General features: G+C 37.1%; 1 protein-coding gene across 1 annotated transcript in view; it reads right to left on the minus strand.

Annotated features, from left to right (window-relative positions):
- The window catches only part of CCDC172 (coiled-coil domain containing 172), a 56,179-nt gene extending 36,167 nt beyond the window's left edge, over nt 1–20,012 (minus strand). Inside the window, exons 1-3 of the mRNA XM_077779545.1 lie at nt 19,893–20,012; nt 19,357–19,504; nt 19,082–19,167 (exon numbers count right to left, since the gene is read on the minus strand). Coding sequence (XP_077635671.1) covers nt 19,082–19,167; nt 19,357–19,504; nt 19,893–19,988 — 330 coding nt within the window. The 5' untranslated portion in view covers nt 19,989–20,012. The remainder of the gene's footprint in view (nt 1–19,081; nt 19,168–19,356; nt 19,505–19,892) is intronic.
- Nucleotides 20,013–26,906: the final 6,894 nt, after the last annotated feature.

The raw sequence follows: 26,906 nt of genomic DNA on the forward strand, positions 1-26,906 counted from the left end.
GGTTCTTTTCAAACTGCTGCTTTTGCACCGGGTTCTGGGGCGAATGATTGTGTAAGTGAACCTTCTAAGAGCAGAATCCCAGCTCCCTACAGCCCTTTGGATCTCTTGGATGTAAGCATGACTGGTTTTCAAAGCCAGATGTTTTGCAGATTCGTCTCTCCCACTCAGATGACTCAGATCTGTGTGCCTGACGTTGATGTGCTCCTCAGGGAGAAGCTCCACATTTGTGAGCTTCCTCCTGATTAGGGGGTGCTGTGTCAGGGTGAGACTTTTGGTGAGACTATGTCTCCACCTCTCCCACCATCCCGGTGTGGCCCTGTCTAGTATCCTTTGCTGTGGAGGAATTTTTCAGCTAGTTTTCAGGTCTTTTTCAGAGAGATTTTTTCTGTATGTGGCTGTGGATTTTGTGTGTATGTGGGAAGTGAGTTCAGATATTCCTATGCAGCCATCTTGAACCACCTCCCGAAATATTTTTGAACATGTCTTATGGTGGCAGGTTTGAACTGAAACACTATCTTATCTCCATGGTAGCTTGGACATCTTACAATAAACACTTAAGAGACTACTGACTATCTCCTGAGTTACCTAAGAATATCAAGGGGCCACAACAATAAAAAGAAAAAAGGTAGATGGTTCCAAGCAGCAGTAATACAAATTTCTCTTTCCCATCTCTCTTCATCCTCTGACTACAAATGAAAAGATTTGCATGCTGCCTTAAAGTTACATTCTAGAATCAAATAGCCAAGCTTTGTGAGAAAATATTGCTGCTTTGGAAAATTTTAATTTATAGCACTGCCAACACTCTGGTTAATTCTGCTTCCCTCAGCAATAAAGGTTTTTCTTTCTTTCCCTGTTTTATTCCTCTTGGGATATTTGATTTTTCAACAGAGCTTATAGTTTTCCCAGTGAGCTGACTTATCTGGTCAACTAGGTCAGTTTTCAGCATAGCCATGATTTGTGACTCTTCACTATTCTTGCTGCCTGGGTGCCTTTAGGTATTTTTCTACCAGAAGAAGTTAAAAATTGAAAATGACTGAGGATTCTAAATTAATGTTTAGGTCCACATAAGCAAAGTACAAAGCTACTCTTTGTTGTGGTTGCTTTTGTTTAAAATAGTCTCAGACTTTAGGAACTGTCATTTTGCTGATTAAATAGTCTGCCCAATAGTGTAACAGGCAACTTTACAGATGAAAACATAGTTATGTACATTTCACATTTGTAAGATCATAGCAATTGGGGGAAGAATGTGTTTGTTATGACTATTATAATGAAGACATTTTAAATGCTACGGTACATCAATGAATTTTGTATCAACAGCAGATATTAAGGTTTTGTAAAAAAAAAAAAAAGATCTATTTTTATAAATGCATGTCTTAACCACGATGCAGTACTTAAAAGAAAAACTCACTATGACACAGTAAACCTAGTTTCAGTATTAGGAAATACTAGTTCTTACAATGGCTCATAAGGCTTTTCATGATCTGCACTCCCATATTCCCTTTCCAACCTTCCCTTCTACCACTCTCTTCTTCAGGTACACCGTCCAGCCACACTGGCCCTCCTGTCATTCCTCTGACACACCAGGCACACTCCTTCCTTATGGCCTTTGTACAGTTTCTTCTCTATGCCTGAAAATCTCTTCCCCCAGATTTCCCCTGGTTCATTCCTTTACCTCAATCAAGCCTTTGCTCATCTTTCATCTTTTCACTGAAGGTTATTAGGATGCCAAATAAGACCACTGCTATTATAAGTTTGTTCTGGAAGTTATGAATGCAATGTGGCAAGAAAAAGGAATAAGAGATATAATTATCCAAAAAGCTGGTACAAAATTCTCTCTTTCGTTTAGGTAAATGCCATTATTACATACCTAATAAATCCAAGAAACTCTACTGCGAAACTGTTAGAAATAAAAGAAGAAGTCAGTAAAGAGGTTAGTAACAAATAAATACCAAAACTAGTATCTTTTCTAATTACCAACAATAGAAAAAAAAAAGCATGGAAAAGATCTCATTCACAACAGCAAAAAACAAATATAGAAAACACAAATAGGCTTAAAATGTATCTGAAACCTATACAAAAAAAATCTCTACTGAGGAACATAAAAGATCTATAACATATAAAAACTAGATGTTAGTAAGAAAAAGACAAGGAAAGGATACGAATAGGCAAAATGCATAGTAAATATGAGGAATCTGTGTACAAAGTAACAAATATAAGTAGACAAGAAATTCAAATTAAAACTATAAAAAGACATTTTTCTTATATTTTCCAAAAGAATAGATAATTTCAATTAGATGAGTTGTGAAATTGTGGGAAAAATAAACTGGAATGACTTTTATGGAGGACAATTTGGAGATTATCAAAAGCCTTACAAATATATACCCAACTGGCTCAGTTGGTTAAGCGTTTGACTCTAGATCTTGGCTCAGGTCATGATCTCACGGTTTGTGAGTCTGAGCCCCACACTGGACTCTGCACTAAGAGCCTGTTTGGGATTCTGTCTCTCCTTTTCTCTGTCTCTTCCCAGCTTGCACTTGCTTTCTCTCTCTCTCTCTCTTTCTCTCAAAATAAATAAATAAACTTAAAAATTTTTTTAAAAGTCTATACCCACTTATAGAGCAATTTCATTTCTAGGATTTTATCCTAAAAAAATAAGTGCACAAAAGTATATTCCAAAATTATCATCACAATGATATTAATAATGGTAATTTATTAATAGTAATAGTAAATATTTATCAGTAGGAAAGTAGTTAACTAAAATACGGGATAGCCATTGAGTGAGATACTACGCAGTCATTAAAAACTGCTTATTTAGATATATATTTACTGAGATATTCAGGATACAGCAAGTGGAAAAAAAGCGTATCATTTTGGAAAAAAATAAATGCACATAAATGATTCTGAAAGAAAACCTATGAAAATATTAACTATACATTGGAACTATGTGGTAGTTTTCAGTCTGCTTATCTCTATTTTTTGGAATAAGTTGAAATGAACACCTATTACTTTTATGAAGAATTCAAACAATTAAAGCCAGTTCAATTCAGGGGAAAAATGTCTACTGCATGTTCTCCACACGTCATGGCAAGAGGTAGCCTCGTACCTCCTGAGACTATAACCCACTCCTCCAGTGCAGTGTAAGGAAGTACTTTTAATAAAGATAGAGAGAAGGAGGAACTCATAATAAAGAGAAAAAGACCATTTGAGAGTAACAATCGAATTCATTTTCCTACCATGGCAGTCACATATCTCCCATTCCTTCATCTTTTCTGTCCTCATTTGGGAGGAATTAATTAGAATTTTAACCAGGACAAACTGTACTGTAGTTAAGCCCATGGAACTAGACTGAATCAAAGAAGCTGAGGTAGGCAACCTTTCAACTTACCATGAGATATTAATTCAGGAAATAACAACTCCTAAGACCACATAAGCACCAGGGGCTTCATGAGAAATTTTTTCCAGAAACATCAAGATCAGAGGCATAGCTGCAAGTAGCCAGTTTGCTCTTGACATCTTCCATTCACCTTTTTTGAACCCATCTGGTATCACAAAGTCCAACCTAAATCTAACTTTCTCAAAATAACCCCCATCCTCCAAAATTATTCCTCCCCCTTTCCTCAAATAAAACTCCCATTTCCAAAGAACTGCTGATTCAGCTAGATATTAATCTGATTAGGGAAAGAGCAGTAATGCACAAATACTGACAGGCCAAGAACACCTTGTAACGATACTTCTTAATCTGAAAGACTCACTGGGGAGATACTTTGAAATAAGGTGATTTCTATGCTATTTGACAGTTTAAGAGGTAGTGCCTTATCTTACCTATCACCACATCTTCCTAGTCTGTCAGGATATATAACACAATGGAATGCTGAAGGCGGTGATTTTTCATGTACTGCTTTTAATGGAAGAACCATAAAATGTCACGCGTTCTTTGAAACATACATTTTCCTCCTCATAATAAGAAAAGTTGGCACATGAGCAAGAAAAGATCATACCTCAGTCAAATGCACTACAAGAAACTGGGTTGGGGATATTCACATCAGCTTGTCAACCATCAGCTTTCGCTTTAAGAAGACAGTTCATTCTTGAAGAATTTGAGAAAACAAGAATGGGATTAAGAACAATGCATACCCTGTATCTGTTGGTACGCTGGGTGTCTGAACAGTTCTCACATAATGGCAGCATGAACCCCAACAAAAAAATACTGTAACAGGCAATAACAAGAGAATTACCCAAAAGCTTACAGAGAAAGAGTTAATCTCTGTAATATAGTACTAGAGGGTACAAAGAGATACATTCTGTTAATCAAGTATGTGATGTCCTCAAGAGGATACAAAGGTATGTTCCCTAAAAGAAACAAGAGCAAATACGGACATAAGAAAGTAAGATACAAGTTCAAGCTGAGATTAAAAAGACAGATAATTAAATAAATATTAAAAAGAAAAGTAAGAATGTAACATAGATTTAAATTTACAGACTATCCAATAACAGAAAAAACATGCAAAAGATGGAATCAGTAATGTAAAGTATAAAGAGTTCACCAAGGCTGCTGAGAAGTAGCAAATAGTAGATCATGGGTTCAGGGAACAGAGAACAAAGATCTAAGCTTATCAAGAACTGGGGTACTTGAAAAAGAAATTACAAGTAATAGTTGAGGTTCAAATGGGAGGCTCACCCATGGTTTAGACAAAACAAACATAGATCTGTGAACAAATCTGGACTTATAAGGATTAAAAAAAAATCTGTACAGACAACCAGGGAAGAAAAATGAAAACAGGTTACTTAAAAGGAATTTTGAAAAACCAGACTGATTTCAATATTTCTCTTTTGGATTAATAAATTTCAAAAATCAGTACTACTACTTGTTTTGATGATTAGCATGTGTTGTATGCAAGTACCGAATCACTAAATTGTACGCCTGAAATTATTATTACACTGTATGTTAACTAACTGGAATTTAAATAAAAAGTTCTAAAAAATCAGTAGTGCTAGGCCTACATAATTTTCTTTTTTTATTTAAAAAATTTTTTAATGTTTTTTTTCTTATTTATTTCTGAGAGACAGAGACAGAGACAGCGTGAATAGGGGAGAGTCAAAGAGAGAGGGAGATACAGAATCTGAAGCAGGATCCAGGCTCTGAGTTAGCTGTCAGCACAGAGTCTGACGTGGGGCTCAAACCCATGAACCATGAGATCATGACCTGAGCCGAAGTCGGACGCTTAACCGACTGAGCCACCCAGGTGCCCCTAGGCCTACATAATTTTCTAAAAACATGGATAAGCCCAGAATTCTGTATGCAAACAAGTATTCATTCAAGTATGTAAATAATAGAAAGAAATTTAAGATCTTAAGGGCTTAGAAAATCCATGATACACATATTTTTCCTGAAAATACTTGCACAACTACAAAGATTGACCAAAAGATAAGTTAGAAATAAAAATTCAAGAATAAGGAAGTTGAGGCATTAAGAAATTTTAAAGTGAAGAATTCTGGTAAATATAGCAGTCTAAGCAAATGTAGGCAGGACCCACTTTCTACTCAAATACAGAGAAATGCTATATAAAATAGAACTACATTTAAAATAGTTATTGTTTACATAGTCAACCTGAAAGCAAGAATGGGAAATTGTCATGCCAGAAAAAAAGAGGCAATTCAGGATAAAAATGGTATGGTAGAATTTAAGCCCAATGGGTATCCTTGAGAGTGGGTTATAGATGTTAGGGACTAAGATTTTCAATGCCCACCTAAGACCAAAAGTCAAGACCACAGGGAGCTGGAACTGGGATCACTGGATAAAGTCAGGAATTGAGAAGTGTCTTTGCCAGCTTTGCAAGTGACAAAACTCCCTTCACTGGCTTAGAGAAACAGCATATAAATGAGCTGCCACCGAGTCATGAGTGGAAGCAGTCATCCCTCAGAAGCTCCAACCCCAAGCTTGAACACTTCGTGGATAGGAGATTCATACATCTCTTATTCATGTAGTGCAGAAATCCTAAGCTCAGAAATTAACATGAAAACTGGTCCTGAATAGGTGAAATATGTCAGGCCATAAAACTGCTTCATGGGGAGATCTTTGTTATGAAGGGAATATGTGGTACTCCTAGGCATGATAAGCCCTGCTAACGGTATGTTCACAATAGAATAGTTTTAAGTTCTTAAGAAAATACACCATTACGTAAGAAAGCCATGAAATAAAACAAGTAGAATTCACAGAAGAGATCAGAAGACAGAATTCTATGAGAAAAGTTTCCTTTTTTATTTTTTAGAGAGAGAGTGCATGCGCAGGGGAGAAGGGCAGAGAGAGAAAGAGGGAGAGAGAGAGACAGAGAGGATCTTAAGCAGACTCCACGCCCAATGCAGGCCTTGATCCCACGATTCTGGGATCATGACTTGAGGTGAAATCAAGGGTTGGATGCTGAACCGACTGAGCCACCCAGGTACCCCTATGAGAAAAGTTTTAAATTAATTTACTCAATATATTTATTTATCACCCACTACAATTCAGGCACTGTTCTATACTGGGAATAACAGTAGCAAACAAGCCAGATAAATTTGTATTCCTGTGGAGCTTACATTCCATTGTGGGGAAACAAATAATACATAGATGGATATAAAATATGTCAAGAGGCAATAGTGTTACAAAATAAAGGATAATGAATTGAGAGAGATGGGATGGGATGATGCTCTTTTAATATACTGGAGGTCAGGGTGGGTTCTTGACAGCAACCAAAACTAAACTTTTTAGTCTCATGGTTTTTCTTGTCTTTAAGACTTCTGAGTATTAAAAAGTTATTGAAAACATTTTTCTTTGTTTTTGCAGGCTAGACCTATCAATATTTTCTGTATCAAATAGTAAAACTGAGAAATGTTAAGAAACATTTATTAAGAAAGACAATAGTAAAAACATTGCATTTAAAATATATATAGTTATGAAAAATAGTATTTCTGAAAAAATAGTAAGAAGTTAAATTTACATTTTTTTTGCAAATCTAATGTCTGGCTTAATAGAAGACAACTGGATTCTCACATCTGCCTGTTTATTTAATATTTTGCTATGTTTTTTTTGGTTGAAGTATATGAAGAAAATTTGGCCTCACACAGTATATTTTAATATACTTTTCAAATGATTGTGGGTCTGCTTGATACTGCACCCAAACTAAACTAGTGGTAGATAATCCGTAAAGGTTAGTTGCAATGTGGAATCTGAATCTATTTCAAAGAACTTTTCCTCTTCTGTTACAACAAAGAGGATTTTTGCTTTGAGAGGATCTTTTATCCATGCATGGTTTTGTAACATTATGTGCTGGTCATCTGGAAAATACTGTTTCACTGAACTATTCAAATCCTCCAGGTGTTGATACATTTCATAATAAAAAAATAAAAAATAACATTCATTAATATCATTACCAAACTCCCCAGAAAAATCTTTTAAGTATTGGGAAACTGTCAAGCTTATAGGGACAGATATGAGTCTTCCAAAATTCTAATTTTTGTTTGGAAGGTTAAATATTATCATTGGCAAAATACTACTACTAGTACTACTATCAGCTGTTTGTCTTGAAATGTCAGTGTCACTTCATTTTTGAAAAATTTTTGCCAAGTACTCAAGTTTAAATTACTACACCCTGTCAGTTATTCAAGTAAGAATGGTGTTCCAGGGGAAAAAAAAAAAAAAGAGCTATTTCATATTGCAACTCATCACACACAGTATTAAAAACTCATATACACAATGGTCAACTTCAAAACCATCATGGCATATAGTGAAACTGGTGGGTTTTGTTTTTTACTGTGAGTTTATGACAATGAAGAATACAATGACGGCTAGCACAGTTTGGTGCCGCTGCCCTGATTTGTGCTAAGGCACCAACACTTTTATTCGTCATTGCCTTTATTCATGGTCAATGTGCACGCAAGCATGGTGAAAATGGCAAATAATGCCTTTGCATTATTAAGAAAATAGTTTGACCTCCAAGACCTCCTGAAAGTCTCGGGGATGCCTTTGGCTACAGATCACATTTTGAAAATCATAGCTCTAAAGTGGCAACTGCACTCTAAGGAAAACAAAAATCAAGATTTGCATGGGACTGTCCTTACGGAAAATCTCACATTCCAGTGGAATACTGAAAGAGACCTAAACGAAGGGCATGTACACAAAATACCATTAGCAGAGGGAAGAACCTTTTCGGGAAGAGGAGACCGCAAGTACAAAAGCCTTCAAGTCAAAGAATAGCAGAAAATTAGATTATCTCCAGGCAGGTAGGCTACTAGAAAATGCCCAGTGGTATACTCAAACACATCCAGTGACCTCACCCATTTTCATGTTTTAGATAATTACTCATGACAAATAGAAAAGTTTTTCTTTATAGAACCCCACTGAAAAAAAATCAAAAATAATTACAAGCTTTTTTTAAGAAAAGAAAACATCAAGAATTTTAAGTTTTGGGACACCTGGGTGGCTCACTCGGTTAAGCATCCGACTTCACCTCAGGTCATGATCTCACGGTTCATGGGTTCAAGCCTTGTGTTGGGCTCTGTGCTGACAGCTCAAGCCTGGAGACTGCCTCAGATTCTGTGTTTCCTTCTCTCTCTGACCCTCCCCTATTCATGCCCCCCTCTCACTCTCTGTCTCTCAAAAATGAATTAAAGTTAAAAAAAAATTTTTAATTTAAGCTTACAGTTAAGTTTACATACTTGAAGCTAGCTGTTTGATGTCAACTCTAAAATTAACGTAGCAAGTCATTTTGTACTTTAGGTCCAATTATTCATGGTGTGATTTAGAAGCTGCTTAATGAATGTTTGTTGAATGAATAATTATCCAATGTGTGATCAGAGATATTTAGAAATGAGGAACACAGTTAATTGATTTTCGAAGAAATCACAGATAGAAAGATAAACTATTGAAAAAGAGTTCTTTTGTGCTGTATAAGGAGGTTAGCAAACTAAACTTAATCTCATGCTTTTTGCACACTGCCACAAACTTACTATTTTTTAATTAGACATTCTTTCAGTTCCTAAAAAGGAAGCACTTTTTTCCCTGTTAAGAACATTTCTAACATCAAGCTAAACAATTTACTTAGAGCAGCTCTTTAAAAAAATAATAAAAGAAAAGAAAGAAATAGAAGCACACTGGTGGTAGATTTTACAATTAGAAACAGTGCAGTAGATTTTCCACCTTGTGAATCCAAGCCAGGAAGTATGCAACTTTTGTGATTTATAAGCACTTGCAAATAGAAAGGCTATCTGGCATACTGTTATAGAGTTTGCTCTAAACTGCTATTACCATGAAATATTCTTTGGGTTTTAAGATCATGAAAACAAAGTTGAGAAAAAGGGGTTCAATAAATGCTATATGTAATATTTTTCATTTCATTTGTAAATGTAATCATTCCAGCTCTATCAATATGAAGAGAGATCACTGCTTCTCAGAGACCAGCCCCCCTACCCCTTAAAAGAATTGGAACCATGTGAATGGCAATTAATCCAACAGCTCATCTTGAGAACAGATGTGCCAAATGGCCAATAAGCACCTGAAAAGATGTTCAGCATTAATGTCTTTAAGGAACTTGAAATACAAACCAAAACCAAAGTATAAATCAGATACCATCCCACACCCACTGAGATGGCTATAAAACATAAACAAAACAAATTAAAAAACCAGTGAATAGGAAGTGTTAGTGAGGATATGGAGAAATCGGAACTCTGGTTAGATATTGCTGGTGGGAACATAAAATGGTGTTGCTGTTTTGGAAATAGTCTCGCATTTCCTCAAAAAGTTAAACCTATACTTAACCATATGACCCAGAAATTCCACCCCTGGATGGAATACTAAGAAGAACTGAAAATGTGTGCTCATTCAAAAACTTGTAGATAAACATTCACGGTGATATTATTCGCAACAGTTTAAACTGGAAACAACCCGATGTTTTACCCACTTCTGATGAAAGGATAAACAAGTGTCCTCCCTCTATGCATACAACAGAATATTATTCAGCCACAAAAAGGAACAGAGTAGCGATACATGCTACCATATGGATGAACCGTGAACACATGCTAAGTGAAAGAATCCGGTCAGCAAAGGCCACCTATCATATAATTTCACTTACATGCAATATCTGGAGACAGAAAGGTTACTGGTGCCCCAGGGCTGGTGGGGTTTGAGGGGAATGGGGGAGGAATCCTAAAGGTGTAGGATTTCTTTGGGGGGGGTGTGATGAAAATGTTCTGTAATTAGTCATGGTAGCACAGCTTTTTGAATAGGCTTAAAAACACGGCTTTGTAACTTTTAAAATGTATCTTTATTTTTAAAAGTAACATAACAGCTATGTCCCCACCCCCAGCTTAAGAAAGTAAACATTATGTGTACAGCTAAAATGCCCTGTATACCCTTCCCTGATTACATTTATCCTCTACCCCCATCAGAGATAATCACTATCTTGATGTTGCTACTTATTATTCCACGCATGTCATTATACTTTCACTATATATTCATAATCCCTCACAAGATCTATTATTGTTTTGTGTGGTTTTAAATGGTATCATACTTATGTAATTCTATAGGTTGCATTTTTTATCACAGTATTATGTTTTAGAGGTTTGGGGATGGGGGGGTCATTATTAAGTGGCTTTTTCACAATGACATTTAATATTTAGAATTCTGAGGTTATACCCCCTGGAATAATAACTAAATCTGTTAAATGTCTTTGTTACTTTTTAAAAAGTCAATTCAATCAGGTGATTTCTTCAAGCATCTCAAACCATCATTGAGTTCTTGCCCAAAATAAAGTAATTTTAAGTGCGTGTTAATAACATAAGGCTTTTTAAGGACCCCAACATAAAACACGTCTTACTGGACGGAGGGATAACTTAGAGAGGAAAACCTGGCATTATATTCTTTCATATAGGATAAATCATGCCACGATTAGATGACAAACATAATCGATCAGCCTTACATATTTCAACCAACTACAGGCACTCTCTACATGGTCCTTCTGGCTTTAACCACTGAAATACTTGTAGATACTGCTTGTGACTCAAATATGCGTTCTTCCTTTCCTTCTTTGGTTAAGCATTACTTCTCGGAAACCTGTACCATCCCTGAAGTGCCTGCTGAATCTGGGAGGATTTTCTACTCTTGACCACAATTACTGAGTCAGGGATAGTCACTTGTCACAATTTGTAGAAATGAGATGAAAGAAGGTATCTGATGAGGATAATTTCCTTGCTTTTCAGAGAAAGCTTCTGCGAACTTTCTTCTCTCTCTCCGTGATTCAAAATGAGAAAGCATGTGACTCTAGGAGTTGTTAGTTACTTTTAAGGGAACCACAAGGGCAACCAGCATTCTGCCGTTCTTCTTTATCCACAAAATTACAATTTTATTCAGAGCAGGAATGCATCTCGTTAAAAGTATTTACATTCCCAGGCTCTGTTTTCCAGGGTTGACCATGTGACTATCTAATTCTGGAGATGCCGGACTAAGCCCTTAGAACTTCCCTTCCACTAAAACAATGATAAAGCCACCTGAGGAGAGAGCAGCTTTTTGACGGTCATGCTCTCCTCTTGTCCCAGCTGGAATTCAGACACGATGCCTGAGGATGGAGCACGACTGTGAGCATGAGAGCCACAGGCTAAGGATACTGGTACAGAAAGAATGTTTCAATCCTTAAACCTTTCAGGATTCCCTTGAGCACCTTACTAAATGGCCCTGGATTTCCTACCTCCAGACTTCCCATTACAAGGAAAAAATAAACCCTTATTTGGTAAAGCCACACGGTTATATCTTGGTTATAGGCAAGCTGATGCAATTCCAATGGACGTAACTGCTGAATCCAATGTTTGGTTTTCAAATATGTAAGAAAGTCGTTTCTCAAAATTGTTTACGGTATTTTGAATTGGATTTCTGTGGTCTGCAACCAAGAGCTCCCTAAACTGATAGAGCCCTCGCTCTAAGGAAGGGGTGTTTCCTCCGACTTGACTCTAAACCTTCCAGGGCAAAGGCTGTGTATTACTCATCCTCCTCTGCCACCTGACTGAAATGGGTCTCTACTAATGAGTAGCCTGTATGATTATAGGGAAAGCTCTGCAAACTCACAGTATTACCTTGCTTGCATGAGGCCACCCAACTGGAAAAGCAGAGGAACAAAGAAATGAAACACTCTTATTAATAATTTCATTAGACACATATGACACACACTCATCAAAATTGCTGAAATACCAAAGCAAGGGGGCTTTTAATGAATCATGCCTTTAGTATTCTTTGTCTCAAAATTTTTCTATAACCTTATCCTGCCCTTATTCCTTTCTTTACACTACACTGCAGTGGTTAAGAGCAAGGCCTCTCTAGTTAACCCCACACAGATTCAAATCTTTTATCTACTACTTACCACTTATGTGACTTTGTGCTAGTTACTTCATTTCTGAGTCTCAGCTTTCTCAAATGAATAAGGGTGGAATAATCCCACCAACCTCACAGAGTTCTTTGGGAGAATTAATTGAGATAGTGTTTGTAAAATGCTTAGCATAAGGCATGATTATATAGTAATAGTTTGCTCAACATTACCTCTTATTTTTAGTTTTTACAACAGAGGAGGTATCTTTCCTTTTGTCTAAAGCTAATTCTTACCTTATGCTGTGGATCCCATCTTCCTTCCACCTCCTCAGAAACTTTAAGTTATTGATTATCTTTTTTCTCTAGTCTTTTTTTAAGTTTCCTTATGAGAAAGAGAGAGGGTGGGAGAGAGAGAGAGAGAGAGAACAAACATGAGCAGGGGAGGGGCAGAGAGAGAGGAAGAGAGAGAATCCCAAGCAGGCTACATCAGCTTGAACCCACAAACCATGAGTTCATGATCTGAGCCAGAATCAAGAGTAGGATGCTTAACTGACTGAATCATTCGGAGGACCCTCTCTAGCTATGGTTTAACCTCTCTCTGTAAAGCCCTTCCCAAAAATATGCAGAACAATGATGATGATGATGAAGATGGTAACAATAATGATCAAACAGGAGATTATAGGGTCTGAAGATAGAAGAATTGTCCTTTGTCAGAAGGAAGGGCGTTCCTTCATAACTGGAAGGGGAGAAAATGGGTCTTCACACAGGCAGGTTTGGAGAAACATAGGTGGGAAAATAAAACTATTTCCTGTTGGATGGTTTCTATTTTCTCTGAAACAAAAGGCAAAGTTATTGCCTAAGAGTTAAATAGCTCCAAAGAGAGAATGTATAATGTATGATGTATAAAAGTAGTGAAGGTTTGGGGTGGCTGGGTGGCTCAGTTGGTTAAACATCCGGCTTCAGCTCAGGTCATGATCTCACGGTTCGTGGGTTCGAGCCCCGCATCGGGCTCTGTGCTGACAGCCAGCTTGGAGCCTGGAGCCTGTTTCAGATTCTGTGTCTCCCTCTCTCTCTGACCCTCCCCTGCTNAGAGAAACATAGGTGGGAAAATAAAACTATTTCCTGTTGGTTTCTATTTTCTCTGAAACAAAAGGCAAAGTTATTGCCTAAGAGTTAAATAGCTCCAAAGAGAGAATGTATAATGTATGATGTATAAAAGTAGTGAAGGTTTGGGGTGGCTGGGTGGCTCAGTTGGTTAAACATCCGACTTCAGCTCAGGTCATGATCTCACGGTTCGTGGGTTCGAGCCCCGCATCGGGCTCTGTGCTGACAGCCAGCTTGGAGCCTGGAGCCTGTTTCAGATTCTGTGTCTCCCTCTCTCTCTGACCCTCCCCTGCTCATGCTGTCTATCTTTCTCTCTCTCTCTCTCTAAAATAAATAAAATATTTTTTTAAAAAGTAGTGAAGGTTTAAGTAGTCACTACAGATGGTGAGAAAGAAATGCAGAAGTATTTCTAGGCAGTGGGGAGGTCTCAGTTGAAGCTAAGGCTAACATTCATGGATACTGGATCCAATCTTACCTGGAATTGTCCAAGTGCCGACACAGTAGCAAGTAACTGGTTCACTTAGAGTTGGGAGTCTTGCAAGGGCAGGGGAGTGACAAAAAAGGAGAGAGGAGTCAGAAGGAAGCCTGAAGTGACCAATCATGAAATCTAAGAAAAACGAGGGAAATGAATACACAGACAAGTATGAGTGGAGAAAGAGAAATGGATTGAAGGTCCAGATAAAATTGAAGAACAAATATAATGGGGAAAAAGGTGAAATATTTCATTGATTTTGAACGTGAAGTGGTTTTTTAGGAGGTGGCAAAGTCCAGAATATGATTATGGAAACAGGTGGCTGAGGCAGGATGGAGGAAAAGGTCACTTGAAACGTGACAACCAAAGAACTAACAGGCCAGGGTGAACAGTCCAGATGGACAATGACATTCACAACGATGCAAGAGTTGAGACAGAGTGGAAGTCATGGACCAGGTACCAAACTCTAAAGAACAAGTGAATGAGTCAGGTAACAGAAAAGAGAAGAGGGGAAGATATGGTAGAACACAGCATGAGCCACCATAGGAGGGTAGAGAAATATTCTGGAAGTAGCCCTGGTGAATGAGGAAAACATCCACCAAACCTCTATGAGGTGTCTTCAATGTGAAAGAAAAATACTCCATAGAATAGACTCCTGACTCAGAAACACATTGACTGGCTATGGAATTGTGCATGTGACCAAGGTGAATGTAAAAGAGATAACGTACCTAATGTTTTATACTCAAATTTTACAAAAATCAGCTGTACATGCTCAGGACAGGAGGGATTTTGCTTAAAGAACCTTCATGTGAAGAAGTCAGAGAGACTGTAAGCAACTAAATGTCACCACCCCCAAAAGTATCTTGGCCACAATTAATGCAACTATAGGAATATGTTAAAATGTGATAAGCAGAATTTCCATGTTACTTTCTAAAACTGAGATTAAATAATTTGCATGTACTGCTTTTTAAACAATGTTCATTATAGGGAAGAAATAATGCCTTTCTTTTTTTTATGTTTTTAAGTAAGCGTTGATAAGCAATAAAATTAAGTTTAAAAAGGATATAAATTTTTCTTTGATTCAACTTCTACAAAATGAAAATCTCAGTAACGCAACTCCCTTTCATTATTATACAGAGCGATTTGTGACTTTGCTCTTCCCCTATTTAGGTAATAGAGTACTAACAGACGTGACTTTGCCTACAGTTCTGGAAGGGTCCCTAACTGGGAGGGTGTTTATCAACCTAAAAAAAAGGAATGTGTACATTTTGAAGAAAAGTAAAAGAAGCCACATTAAGTTACTTGTTTATTTCAATTAATTTTCTTTTAAAAATTCATGAAACATTATTTTATTATTGTTATAATGTTTATATAGTGAGTTAAAACTGGGAGAAGAAAAATTAAAGAAAATAGCCTCAGACTTTCCTCCATTGATTTTCTCTTGAGGCAGTATGGCATTATGTGAGGTTTTATGTAATATGTTTATAAAGATTAAGTGCCCAAATTTTAACTATATACTATATTTAAAACAAACAAAATACCTTTGAAATGGTTAGGAAAAAAACTACAAATGTCCTTGAGTCCTTTATTTTGATTTCTCTGTCATCAATACTTCCGACTATCAGTAGCTTTAGGTATACTGGTAAGCATTAGTGTAAACCCAGGGTATGTTCTTGTCTTTCTGTTTTCCTATTACCAAACCTAACCGGCCTTACTGTAGCTCTCCAATTCACAAAGTACTCATACTATATAATCGGAGACTTTTGCAACCATCCGTATATTTTAAAGGACTCATTGAGTCCTGAAAGGCAAATGCTATCATTCAAGTTCTAATTACATGCTACCTGGGTTTTACAGAACAGAAAAAAAAATGAGGACCATACTTCCTAAATACATTTTTTGACCACAAGCAACTTCCACAATAAATGCCCCAAATATTTTCTGAATGTATCACTGTACAAATAGCTCAAGCACTGGCCTATTCAAATTATGTTCTAGTTTCTCCCTATCCTGCTTCCACTTGATAAAGTGGTCAATAAATGCCAAGTCAAATATTCAGGTAAATATATTTTCATTATTATTGGCAGACATATAATTAACTCTGAGAATAAAAGATACAAGAAATCAATTTATGATTACTTCTTCAGTTCTTCCCATTAGTCATTTACATTATAATTGTGGTTCCACTTCTAAAATCTTTATCCATACACATACACACACACACCACTCTGACTGTAAATCAAATTATTTCAATTACAAATTAGTATTGTGTGAACTGTGAACCTCATATGTTAATTTTATTAGTAAGATACAATTGTACTATTACCCATGTATACGAGCAGATTAAAAAACAGTGCACATTTAAGAGCCTATATTAATTAGTAATTTCAGCAGGTGTTTCTAAACAATGTTAAGGATTTGCTCTGTCTTTTCTCATGTATAAATATTTGAGTCAACATTTTTTATGAATGGGTATTTATCAACAAATTACATTTCCATTTTGACAAAATAGGTTGCCAGAAAAGAAAATAGTACAAAGAATAAACCTATTTTTTTCAAAGAAGATACACAAGAACATTTTTTTTTAACATTTGTTATCTGTCAGGTCAGTATCTTCACCAATCCAGGAAAAATGCATTTTGTATAAAAACTTAAGTAAGTGACCTTTTAAAAACTGCCCTAAACTAAATGCAGAAGCTTCAGATACATTATTATATGTGGATTTGATGAAGAAAAAAATTTAAGATGAGCTCAAGAAGTCTGTTTCTTTTATTTTTTATATCAATTTTTTTAAATGTTTATTTATTTTTAAGAAAGAGAGAGAGAACGTGCACTAGTGGGGTAGAGAGAGAGGGAGACACACTTCAAAGCAGGCTCCAGGCTCTGAGCTGTCAGCACAGAGCCTGATGCAGGGCTCAAACTAACCAACTGCAAGATCATGACCTAAGCTGAAGTTGGATGCTTAAACAGACCGAGCCACCCAGGCGCCCCAAGAACTCTGTTTTAAGAAAATTTGCTATCGTTACTCAATTGTTACTTTCATTATGGTGGCTTAATTGCTTTTAATTATATATCATGGACAAGTCATTTAACTTCTGTATTTTCTCACCCATAGAGGGAGATTCGTTATGGCGCCTCATCACAGGATTCCTGGCAGGGATAAGGAAGGAGTTAATATGGGTAAAGCATTTAGAACAGTACCCAGCAGGGGCGCCTGGGTGGCTTAGTAGGTTAAGCATCCGACTTTCGCTTAGGTCATGATCTTGCGATTTGTGGGTTTGAGCCCCGCGTCGGGCTCTGTGCTGACTGCCAGCTCAGAGACTGGAGCCTGGAGCCTGTTTCAGTCTGTGACTCCCTCTCTTTATGACCCTCCCCTGCTCACGCTGTCTCTCTCTCTCTCTCTCTCCTAGAAATAAAAACAACAAAAAAAAAAACCATTAAAAAAAACAACAGTGCCCAATATACAGTAAGCGCTCAATGTGTTAGCTAAGCATTATCTAATTGTATGTTTTGCCTATTATTTTATTAGCTTCCAGTTACCATCTTGAAAGTATCTTAATTATTTTTAAAGAAAAAGAAAACTACATCATGACATTAATGCTCTGCCCGTTCCATCAGTTTACAATATTCTTGTCAGTAGCTACTTCATCCGCCACTCACAAGCAAAACAGAACCTAGTACTCATCAACTGATTCACACACCAAAGCAAACATCAATTGATTCACACACCAAAGCAAACTATGTGCTGGGCACTGGATACAAGTTGTGGGAACAAAAGATGGGTAAGGAAAAAATGCCAGATGTGTTGTTCCCAAAACAGTGAAAGATACAAACACAAATTCAAGTATGTACTGCTGTTTAATTATAACATGGTACAATGAATGCTATAATAAAAATTTTTTCTAAGCTGTTCAAGGGCGGCCTTCACAGGTCACCAGGTAGAGAAGGGATCTAGGATTACTTTGTTGCCAAAGATACCTGGAAATCCCTCACACTGGTAAGTTAAAATAGACATATTTGAAGCAAACAGACTTCCTCAAACAGATTTCCCATTGCACACAGCTTGTTTAGTTTATCTCTAGGTGTTGAAAAAATACTTTTGAATGACTGTCTCTCATAGTAAGGCCTTCATTAGGGCATACTTGGCTGATGTTCTTAGCTCCCTTCCTCCCAGAGTTCAGAGAAATCTTGCTAAAACCACTTTTATCACACCACTCCCTGATCAAAAGCCTGGAATGGTTTCCTCCTATTTCCAGATATCAGCTCTCTGCTTTGACGAGATTTCTCTCCCAATATGCCCTGGGCATGATTCCCTTTTGTTCATATCCTCTCTTTGCCCCAAATGCTTTTCTCCTATTACTGATTTCTGCCTTTCCAAGATTCTACCCACCCTTCAAAATCCTCCTTTAAGAAGCCATCAGATGCCCTTCCTTCTATTGAAAACAAGAGAACTTTTCAAATGATGCAGAAAAAAAGAGAAACGCTATTGAAAAAAATTACACTTTTGGATGAAAGAAATGTCCAACATGTAAAGGCAGGGGCTGGTTCAAAAGTTAATACTCAATTGTTATATCAACACAGCCTTAAACTATTTACTATGTAAAATTTATACACTGCACCAACTACTTATTGAACAATTTTCTTTCCCCAGTGACATTGGGCTCTTTTATGTTTTTTTTTTTTAATTTTTAACGTTTATTTATTTTTGAAGCAGAGAGAGACAGAGAATGGTGGGGGGAAGGGTCAGAGAGATAGAGACACACACACACACACACAGAATCCAAAGCAGGCTCCAGGCTCCAAGCTGTCAGCACACAGCCCGATGCAGGGCTTGAACTCACAGTGAGATCATGACCTGAGCTGAAGTCACACGCCCAACCGACTGAGCCACCCAGGCGCCCCCGGGCTCTTTTAAAAAGTTAACCATCCTTCAACAGGGACAATCAATTCATTACTTTCAAACTGGTTTCTTTAGGACAAGTTCTTATTAGAATGACGGTCACAGGACTTGGCGCTTGAAATACTAACCAGCAATGCGGAACTACACTAACCGGCTTAGTAATGTGCTTCCTACCCGAAGACAACTAGTGACAGGGTAAAATATCCTCAAAAAGCCACGTTAAAACAGACTTTTTTTTTTTCAAGTGACAATGAGCAAGTTCCACCCGTCAATCTACCTTTGACTCCAATTTGATTTTCTCTTCATTGAGCATCTCAGTTGCTTTCTTAATTTCTTCTCGACATCTGTTAATTTCCGACCTTACTGTAACACAAATTACATCCTTAAACACCTCCATCCGTCTCAGGCCCCCACGTCTGCTCATGTGGACAGCAGACACCCCACCCCACTCCCACCGCCCACCCCCCGCTCTGACCACGCCTGGGGCTGCCTCGAGCTCGAGCCCCCCACCTCCAGGAATCAGAGACCCCGGCGGGAGACAGAAGCACCCACCTTCTCGGATCAAGCGGCGACTCTCCTCTGCCTGATGCTCCGAGAAGATGATGTGCTGAAACAAGGACTCTAAGCTCATCTCGGGCCCGGGCTGCCACGGATCCTTCCTGCGCTGCCCCTCAGTATTTGAGAGCCGAGGCTGCGCGTTCTAGAAAGCACAACAGGAAGGAGCAGCGTTCAAGGGCCACACTTCCCTTCTTCCCGTACAGCCTCGGCTCCGCGGGGGCGCCAGCCTGGCTCCAGGCCTCTGTTTCCCCTGTTCACTAACGACTGACAACCCCCCNAACCGTTTTCTTTCCCTGGATTAGCGCAGCTCCGCTCATCGGAGGCCAAGGCCAAGGCCCCTCTCGGGGTTTCTTTTCTGTGCTGGTGGCAAATAAAAATGGAGGCCCCGAGAGCCGTGGCTCTGGAGCTTGCCTGGGCGGCAGCCCTTTGTGGCCTGCCTTTTCCTCTCCGCTCTTCTCTTTTTAGGGAGAAGGTCCACATAATGCTCCCTCCCTCAGCACCTCAGTGGAATGTGTACTTGCTCACAATACCATGGCCTGGAGACTTTCCCGGAGGCCGCTGCCCGCCTTGGCTTCGGCTTGGCCTCGCCTCATGAGGCTTAAACTACGGCGTCTCATTAGGCTCATTCTGCATTCAAATGTTTCGCTTTGCTCATGTGGTCCCAAAGATCTTGAGACCTCACTTGGGCTTTGGGTGATCTATCTGGAAGGCACAAACACCCAGCGTCATAAAGAACTAAGTACTCATGATTCTAAATATAAACTGCAACGTCTTATCCTTCGACTGTGGCAAAGACTGCTATAAATGTGCAATGTCTGACATTCCGCCTTAATCATTCCTTTGTAATCAGGGCATATCTTTTTAGTCTGCTTTAAAATTAATCATTGCCTTTTGTAATCAAGCCTCAGTAATATTAACACTTCAATATCTGCACAATATGTGTCAGAGACCAAAGTGGCTGCTAATTAAAGCTTAACATGAAAGGCACCTTTGGGACTTTTGCATGGGTTCTTAAATTAAAAAATAAAGTGTTTTTAGTTTTAGTAGGTCAAAATTGTAAGATTATAATAAACATTTGACTTTATTTCTGAAAGTAGAATTGACTTTGGCTAAACTTAAAAAAGTAATTTTTAGTTAGATTATATTAGAACTGAAAGATGGTAATATCATCTGTCACATCATCTGTATAAGAGATTTAGTTAATATTTCATTAACGCTGTAGTATATTTGGTTATAAGTTTTAACCTATTCCAAATTTTCATCTCAAGGTCCATCATGCCATGTCTGATTATAACTTAATTTTTAAACTTCATTATAAAAGAATACAAGGGAAAACTGTAATGCAGAAAAGAATTATCCATCTTGAAAATATTGTGAATAAGTAATAATAATTACAGTTAGTACTATTTATTTTGTGTTTGATGGGCACTATTCTGACCACAACAATTTTTACTATTACCTTCATTACCTATTACTTACCTTTACTATTACCTTTACTAATACTTCATAGTATTAGTTGAGAAAACGGAGTCACAGAAGAGTTAAGTATCTTGCCAAGGTGGCATACCTAGTATATGGCAGACATCGAGCCAAAACCAAGAAATCTGAGATCAAAGACCATGAATTTAATTTTGGCTTCGACTCTTGTTTGCCTTTGATTACATCTTAAGCAGTTTACCATTTCATTGAAAACTCCTCACAAATACAGTTTTATATGTTCATAATCCCCCATCATGTGATGCATGTGTAAAATTCAGATATACTGAAATAAATTTGACTCTTTTATCTGTTCAAGGATGGAAAACAACACTGAAATTGTGGTTTGAACCATTTTCTTTGAGCACTCATCTGGAGGCTTATGAACTGTGCCATGGCACTATCAAAGGAAAGGGCTTCCAGAAGATAAATTATATTACTAATTAATATCACTCTCTTCAGAATTATTTCCTGTGGACTTGCATAGGGGGCATCCTCACAAGGAGGCTGCTTTTCAAAAGCATGCTGCTCTTTAACATTCCGATTTTATTAGTTACACTTAAACTCACATTTATTATTTAACATGTTCTTTCTGTACCAAAACTTGGCAGAATGGAATTTGGGCAGCCTTTGGGGAGCCTAGTCGCCTAACTCACGCAGCCGTATCCAAGAAAGAACTGTTGGAAACTCTGGAATGCGGTTGGGGGAGGAAATGTCTTCTTCATCTTCTGCAGTCTCCATATAACAGAGTATTTTGGTGTTCTTAAATCCCAAGTTCAATTCTTCTTACAGGTACCAAACTATAGGTACCTCTAGGCAGGGTTTTTTCTTTTATTTGTTCAAACAAACATGATTATACAAGCCCACAATCAAATTCTAAGTGTTTTATACTTATATAATGAGTAAAAGTAACATGTTAAGATATTAAAATACTGTGATCGTATACTAGCTTTATTCATTTGTTGTATACTAGCTTTATTCATATATTTTCTTCAGTAATACAGTCTTATAGATATACATGCTAATTACATTCCATAATATTCAGAGCAAGGGTAGCATTACTTAAGTTTATGCCAAATAAAAATGGTATATAGCCTGGTAAAACTAGGGCATGCCATTTTCTGAAAATGTTATCTTTAAGTCTAAAAAAATGATTTGTTCAACAACTGTTTAATGAGCTTGCTATTCAATCAACATTCATTCAACAAATACTATTGAGCATCTCCTATGTGCCATATTAAAGAAACAACAACAGGATTTAATAAAAACAGAACTACATAAAAACTATTTTTCTTCCCCCGGATATTTCTAACCTCATTGGAGAATTATTATATTTTTCAGCATTTTGGCATCAGTATAAACAACTGTTCTCAGATGTTTCAACAGATGTTCTTTAGAAAAAAAGCCAATTATTTGCATTATGATACCCACATATGATTCTCAGATCTAAACTTTCCATCTGTACATGTTTCATTGAATTGCGTACCTATGAAATATAAAAGTTAAGATCACTCATTGTCTCTCAACCTCAGACTTTTGTTCATAAAAACTCTAGCACCTGGGTTATTGAGCCATTGATAATTGCTTTGCTAGAAGGCCTTACATAAGGCTAGATTGCTCTTGTGATTTAAAATGCATTTCTCTCCTTTCTTAGATTGATGACTTCCCTAGGTTCTAAACCAGGCTTGCAAATACCCCCTAGCCCAGGGCATATATATTGCAATGAAAAGAAGAAAAGTAATTCATTTATTTTATGTTTTTCTCAGGGCATCTGCCAGAAAAGAAAAACAAAATGTAGGTTCAACCAAGTTTAACAACCATTTATTGAGTATCTACTAAGTATAAAAATATCTCTACTAGGTACTCTGGGGATACAAAATTGAAAGGTACAAACCCTGCCCTTCTGGACGTCATCATCTATCAAATGAGACAAAGCAGGCACACATAACTTCTACGCAGGCTGTGTAAGAGACCTTTACCCTTGTGTTACAGGAATATGGCAGAGGGAGAAAGAATAAGTCTGATGTGGGTGGAAGACTTATCATGCAGGGGTGGAAAATGAGCTACATTTCAATGAGGGTGCAACTTCAACAGTTAGTGAGTAAGGGAGAAAAAAAGCAGAAAGTTAGATGAAGCCAACATTTAGAGGGTGTTTAACATTTTCATATACTATGTAATGAGGGACCATGTAATGTTTTCTAGCAAGTGAGTGGGCCTTTCAAAGTTGCTCTAGATAATCAATCTGTGGCACTGAGTTAGAATCACTAGAAAGGAAGAGAATAACAGCTAAAATGTATGAATAACTTACTATGTGCCAACCACCATCTGAGATCTTGATACATCTTAATTCTCTTTATCAACCCAATAACCTTTTAAGATCAGTGGTTTATTTGTTCCCTATTACAGTTGGGGAACTAAGGCAGAGTAGTTGCCTGTCCAAATCCCATACAGTAGCAGAATCAGGATTTAAACCCTGATAATATCTTAAGGCAGATCCTAAACCACTTCATTTCCTGCCTCCAAAAACTAGAGGCTGAAGAAAATAAGACTATTTCAGCAGCTGTGTTTCATTTCAAAGCAGATACATTTCCTAAAAAAATGCTCACCAACAAATTAATATCTTTTCAGAAGACTTTTTTGATTTATGGAATTCAGATTAACGATGTAATACATGTACAACAAATTAAAATCAAATGTGATTTAAAGAAAAATAATTGAGAATGGATCATGCTTTATAAATGCTTATTTAACCAGTCATATACCTAACATGAAAAACTAAAAATGAAATTTGTATACAGAGTATTATATTCATTTCCTGATTTTTATATTAGTTCTCTGGTGCTGCTAAAACAAAAGTATCACATCTCTGTGCTTCAGAACAACAGAAATCTGTTGTCCCACAGAATGCAACCCAGAAGTCTGAAATCAAGATGTCGGCAGGGTTAATCTGGTCTTTGCCTCTTCCTATATGCTGGTTCTTTGGTGTTTCTTGATTCACAGATGCAACACTCCAATCTCTACCTCCATTGTCCCTTGGAGTTCTTTTAATCTGTCCCTGCCTCTTTGTCTTTTTCCTCTTCTTACAAGGATACTGCTCATTTTGGATAAAAGGCTTACCATACACCAGTATGACCTCATCTTAAATAATTACATCTGTAATAATCTTATTTCCAAATAAGGTCACATTCTGAGCTACTGAAGGCTTAGAACTTCAAAGTATCTTTTTGAGGATACAATTCGATGCATATAACAGACCTTAAAACTCAAGTCGCAAAAAAAAATAGTTATAAGAAAAAAGTCTAAGTAACTGATTTATTTCTATTACAATCAAAGCGGTTTTAGTGTTTAAAGTGTTTTAGTGTTCAGTATTTATTTTAGGCTTAAGAAAACATCTTGCACAATTCTTTTATTTTTTAGATGTTAGCACCGAGGCCATGGAGGTTGATGGATTTCCCCAACATTGCAGAGGCAATTAATGTCAGAGCTAGTCTAGAACTCCTTCCTAATTCCTTCTGCTCCAATGAAAGATCTTTTTTGTTCACCAGTGGCTTTCATCTACTTCAGTTACTCCTCTTTTATCTTTTTTCTATATTGAACTTTCTGGTGAGAGTTTGAAGAAAGGGTATAACAGTTAGGGTTCAGAGCTGGCCTGGGGCAATTCACCTACTGTAGGAGCCCTTCTCCATTAAGGAGATTAGACAGATAGAGAGAGAGAGAGAGAGACAGGTAGATAAATACAGGTGCATATTGAGAAAACACACATGCATACATACATATGCATACACATATAAATACACACATATATACGATAAAGTTATATGTATAAATATAAATACTTAAGGGTGCTGATTTTATTTTTGGTCTTCTACAATAGGAATGAAAGTAAACTGCCGATTCTTAATTATTGATTGAAAAAAGCAAACTTATTTTTGGTTGTGACATATATTGCATGAAGAAATTCCAATAGCACACTAGGAATCATGGGATAGAAAACTCTTTGGAATTAGGGAGCTATAGCAAAGTGAACTTGGATTTTCACGCTGTCAGAGTCAGGAGCCCAGCACAGGAGCCAGGAAGGCTGCCCCAGGTGCACCTTCCCCAGATTAGCCCATCAGCAACACCCCCCCCCCCCGCCAAACAAAAACAAAACAGACCTTGGAAGCCACTCTCATCCACCTTGTATAATTCATTTGTTTATTTAATACATATTTATTGCATGGATACTATATGTAAAGCAAGTAAGAATTTTCTATTACAAAGGTGAACAAAATAAACAAGGGCCTTGAAATCTGGATATGTCCAATTGTAGTTTCCATGACAATAAATTTAAGGGGTTTGGGATTACACAGAAAAAATTAAAAGAGATATTAAAGCTTTTTTTTGTTTCTTACCAGTTATTTGTTTTCATCACTGACATATCCTTTGCCTACATAATAAGACATGGTTGCTTAGTAAATAAATGACTTAGCTGTTGAATACATTCAAATTTAAACCAGCAACTAACATAGTGTACTCTTATTACAATCTCCATGAAGATTTCTATCAATTTCAGGAAATTAGGCATAGTGACTATTTGGAAATTTGGGATAAATTTTAATGTTTCTATTACTTTCTATGAATTATTCACAGTGACTCTTTGGAAAGTTTGAAAAAAATGTAATGTTCATATATACATATAGGCAGAGTGAACCATAAATCCTATTTCTTCTTAAAACAATTTGCTAAATTGCTCATTTATCAGGATAAAATTACTTTATACTTCCAATGTTTAAAATGACTTACTGGCCTTAGTACAATAGTATTACATTATAAAAGCCAGACACTGCCATTATTTTCCCTTCACGATGCCATAGACAGTTCAAAATGTTTTATCATAGTTTACACGGCTCATAAACCTTATCTTTTATTTGACATTGCAGGTGTGTTGATAATAGAATATGGAAACTCTGTAAGATGGTAAAAGGAAACAATTAATTAGCATTTAAATAAAAGAGCTCAGTAAGAAACATTTTAAACAGAGAATAAACTGATTATTTCATAGGTAATAGTAAGCAGTTCTGGAAAAGAATGGAAATGAATACATAAAGAGTGAAAGGAATTTAAATGTCTGAAAACAAATAAGGAAATATTGTAAATATTAGAGTACTGAAGTTGTATATACATCATCATTTGAAACTTGGCAGTCTTGTAATTCCATGTTTGCTGTATCTCATTATTCTACTTATAAAACGTGTACCTGAATGGTTTTCTTAAACTGTTTGATAATCTAACTTTACCATTTCCTTTTCCAAGATGTTAACACAGAGAAAAGCAGGAAAGAGCTGAGATCCTGCACTCCATTGTGCTTGAGCCTCCAGTGAATAAATGCAAAGATTGTGCACACAGGATCCAAACACTCGTAAAAAAGATTCATGGTGATATTCTTAGAAGAAATTAATAAAACCTAAGAGAACTTGTCAGAAGAATGTCTTAAAGATGATTTTATTTCAGTAATTGTTGTATTTTAAATGCTTTCATTTTCTTTTGTGATGTCTTTTATCTTACTTACAGATGCTATTACTCATAAAATATGATATTTCAGTCCAGGAGGCTGTAACTATAAATGAGACATAATATTCTCATCTGGAAGTAGATAAGGGGATTCAAATCTCCTGCTTCACGGTGTAAGCTGATTACTGCAGAGGTCAGAAAGCTAGTTTCCACTTCCTTTAAGTGCCAGCTCTGATATTTTACATAAATGACCAGACACCTTGTCTTTCCCTTATTCGGCCCCTCCATCTGCTTGATAGCCTGTGTTGGTGGTTGACGGGATGGCCTAGGAATTCTGTGCTTTGAGAGTGGTAAGATGACTTTAGGGTGAGGCCTTGAGGAATGCCCACAAACATCATTCACAAAGTGTTCATTAAAGAACTACTGCGTACCAAGCTCTGCCACAGCAGTGAACAAGATGAATAAGCTCTCTGCATGCATGGAGCCTCTGGGGTAACAAGGAACAAAGTACATCCATTCATTAATTCAACACACACAGAGGAAGTGTAAGTGTAATATCAAACAGCGTGGGGCAAGGA

This window comes from Crocuta crocuta, unplaced genomic scaffold (assembly GCF_008692635.1).
Source record: "Crocuta crocuta isolate KB4526 unplaced genomic scaffold, BGI_CrCroc_1.0 scaffold138, whole genome shotgun sequence".
In the NCBI taxonomy this organism is placed as follows: domain Eukaryota; kingdom Metazoa; phylum Chordata; class Mammalia; order Carnivora; family Hyaenidae; genus Crocuta; species Crocuta crocuta.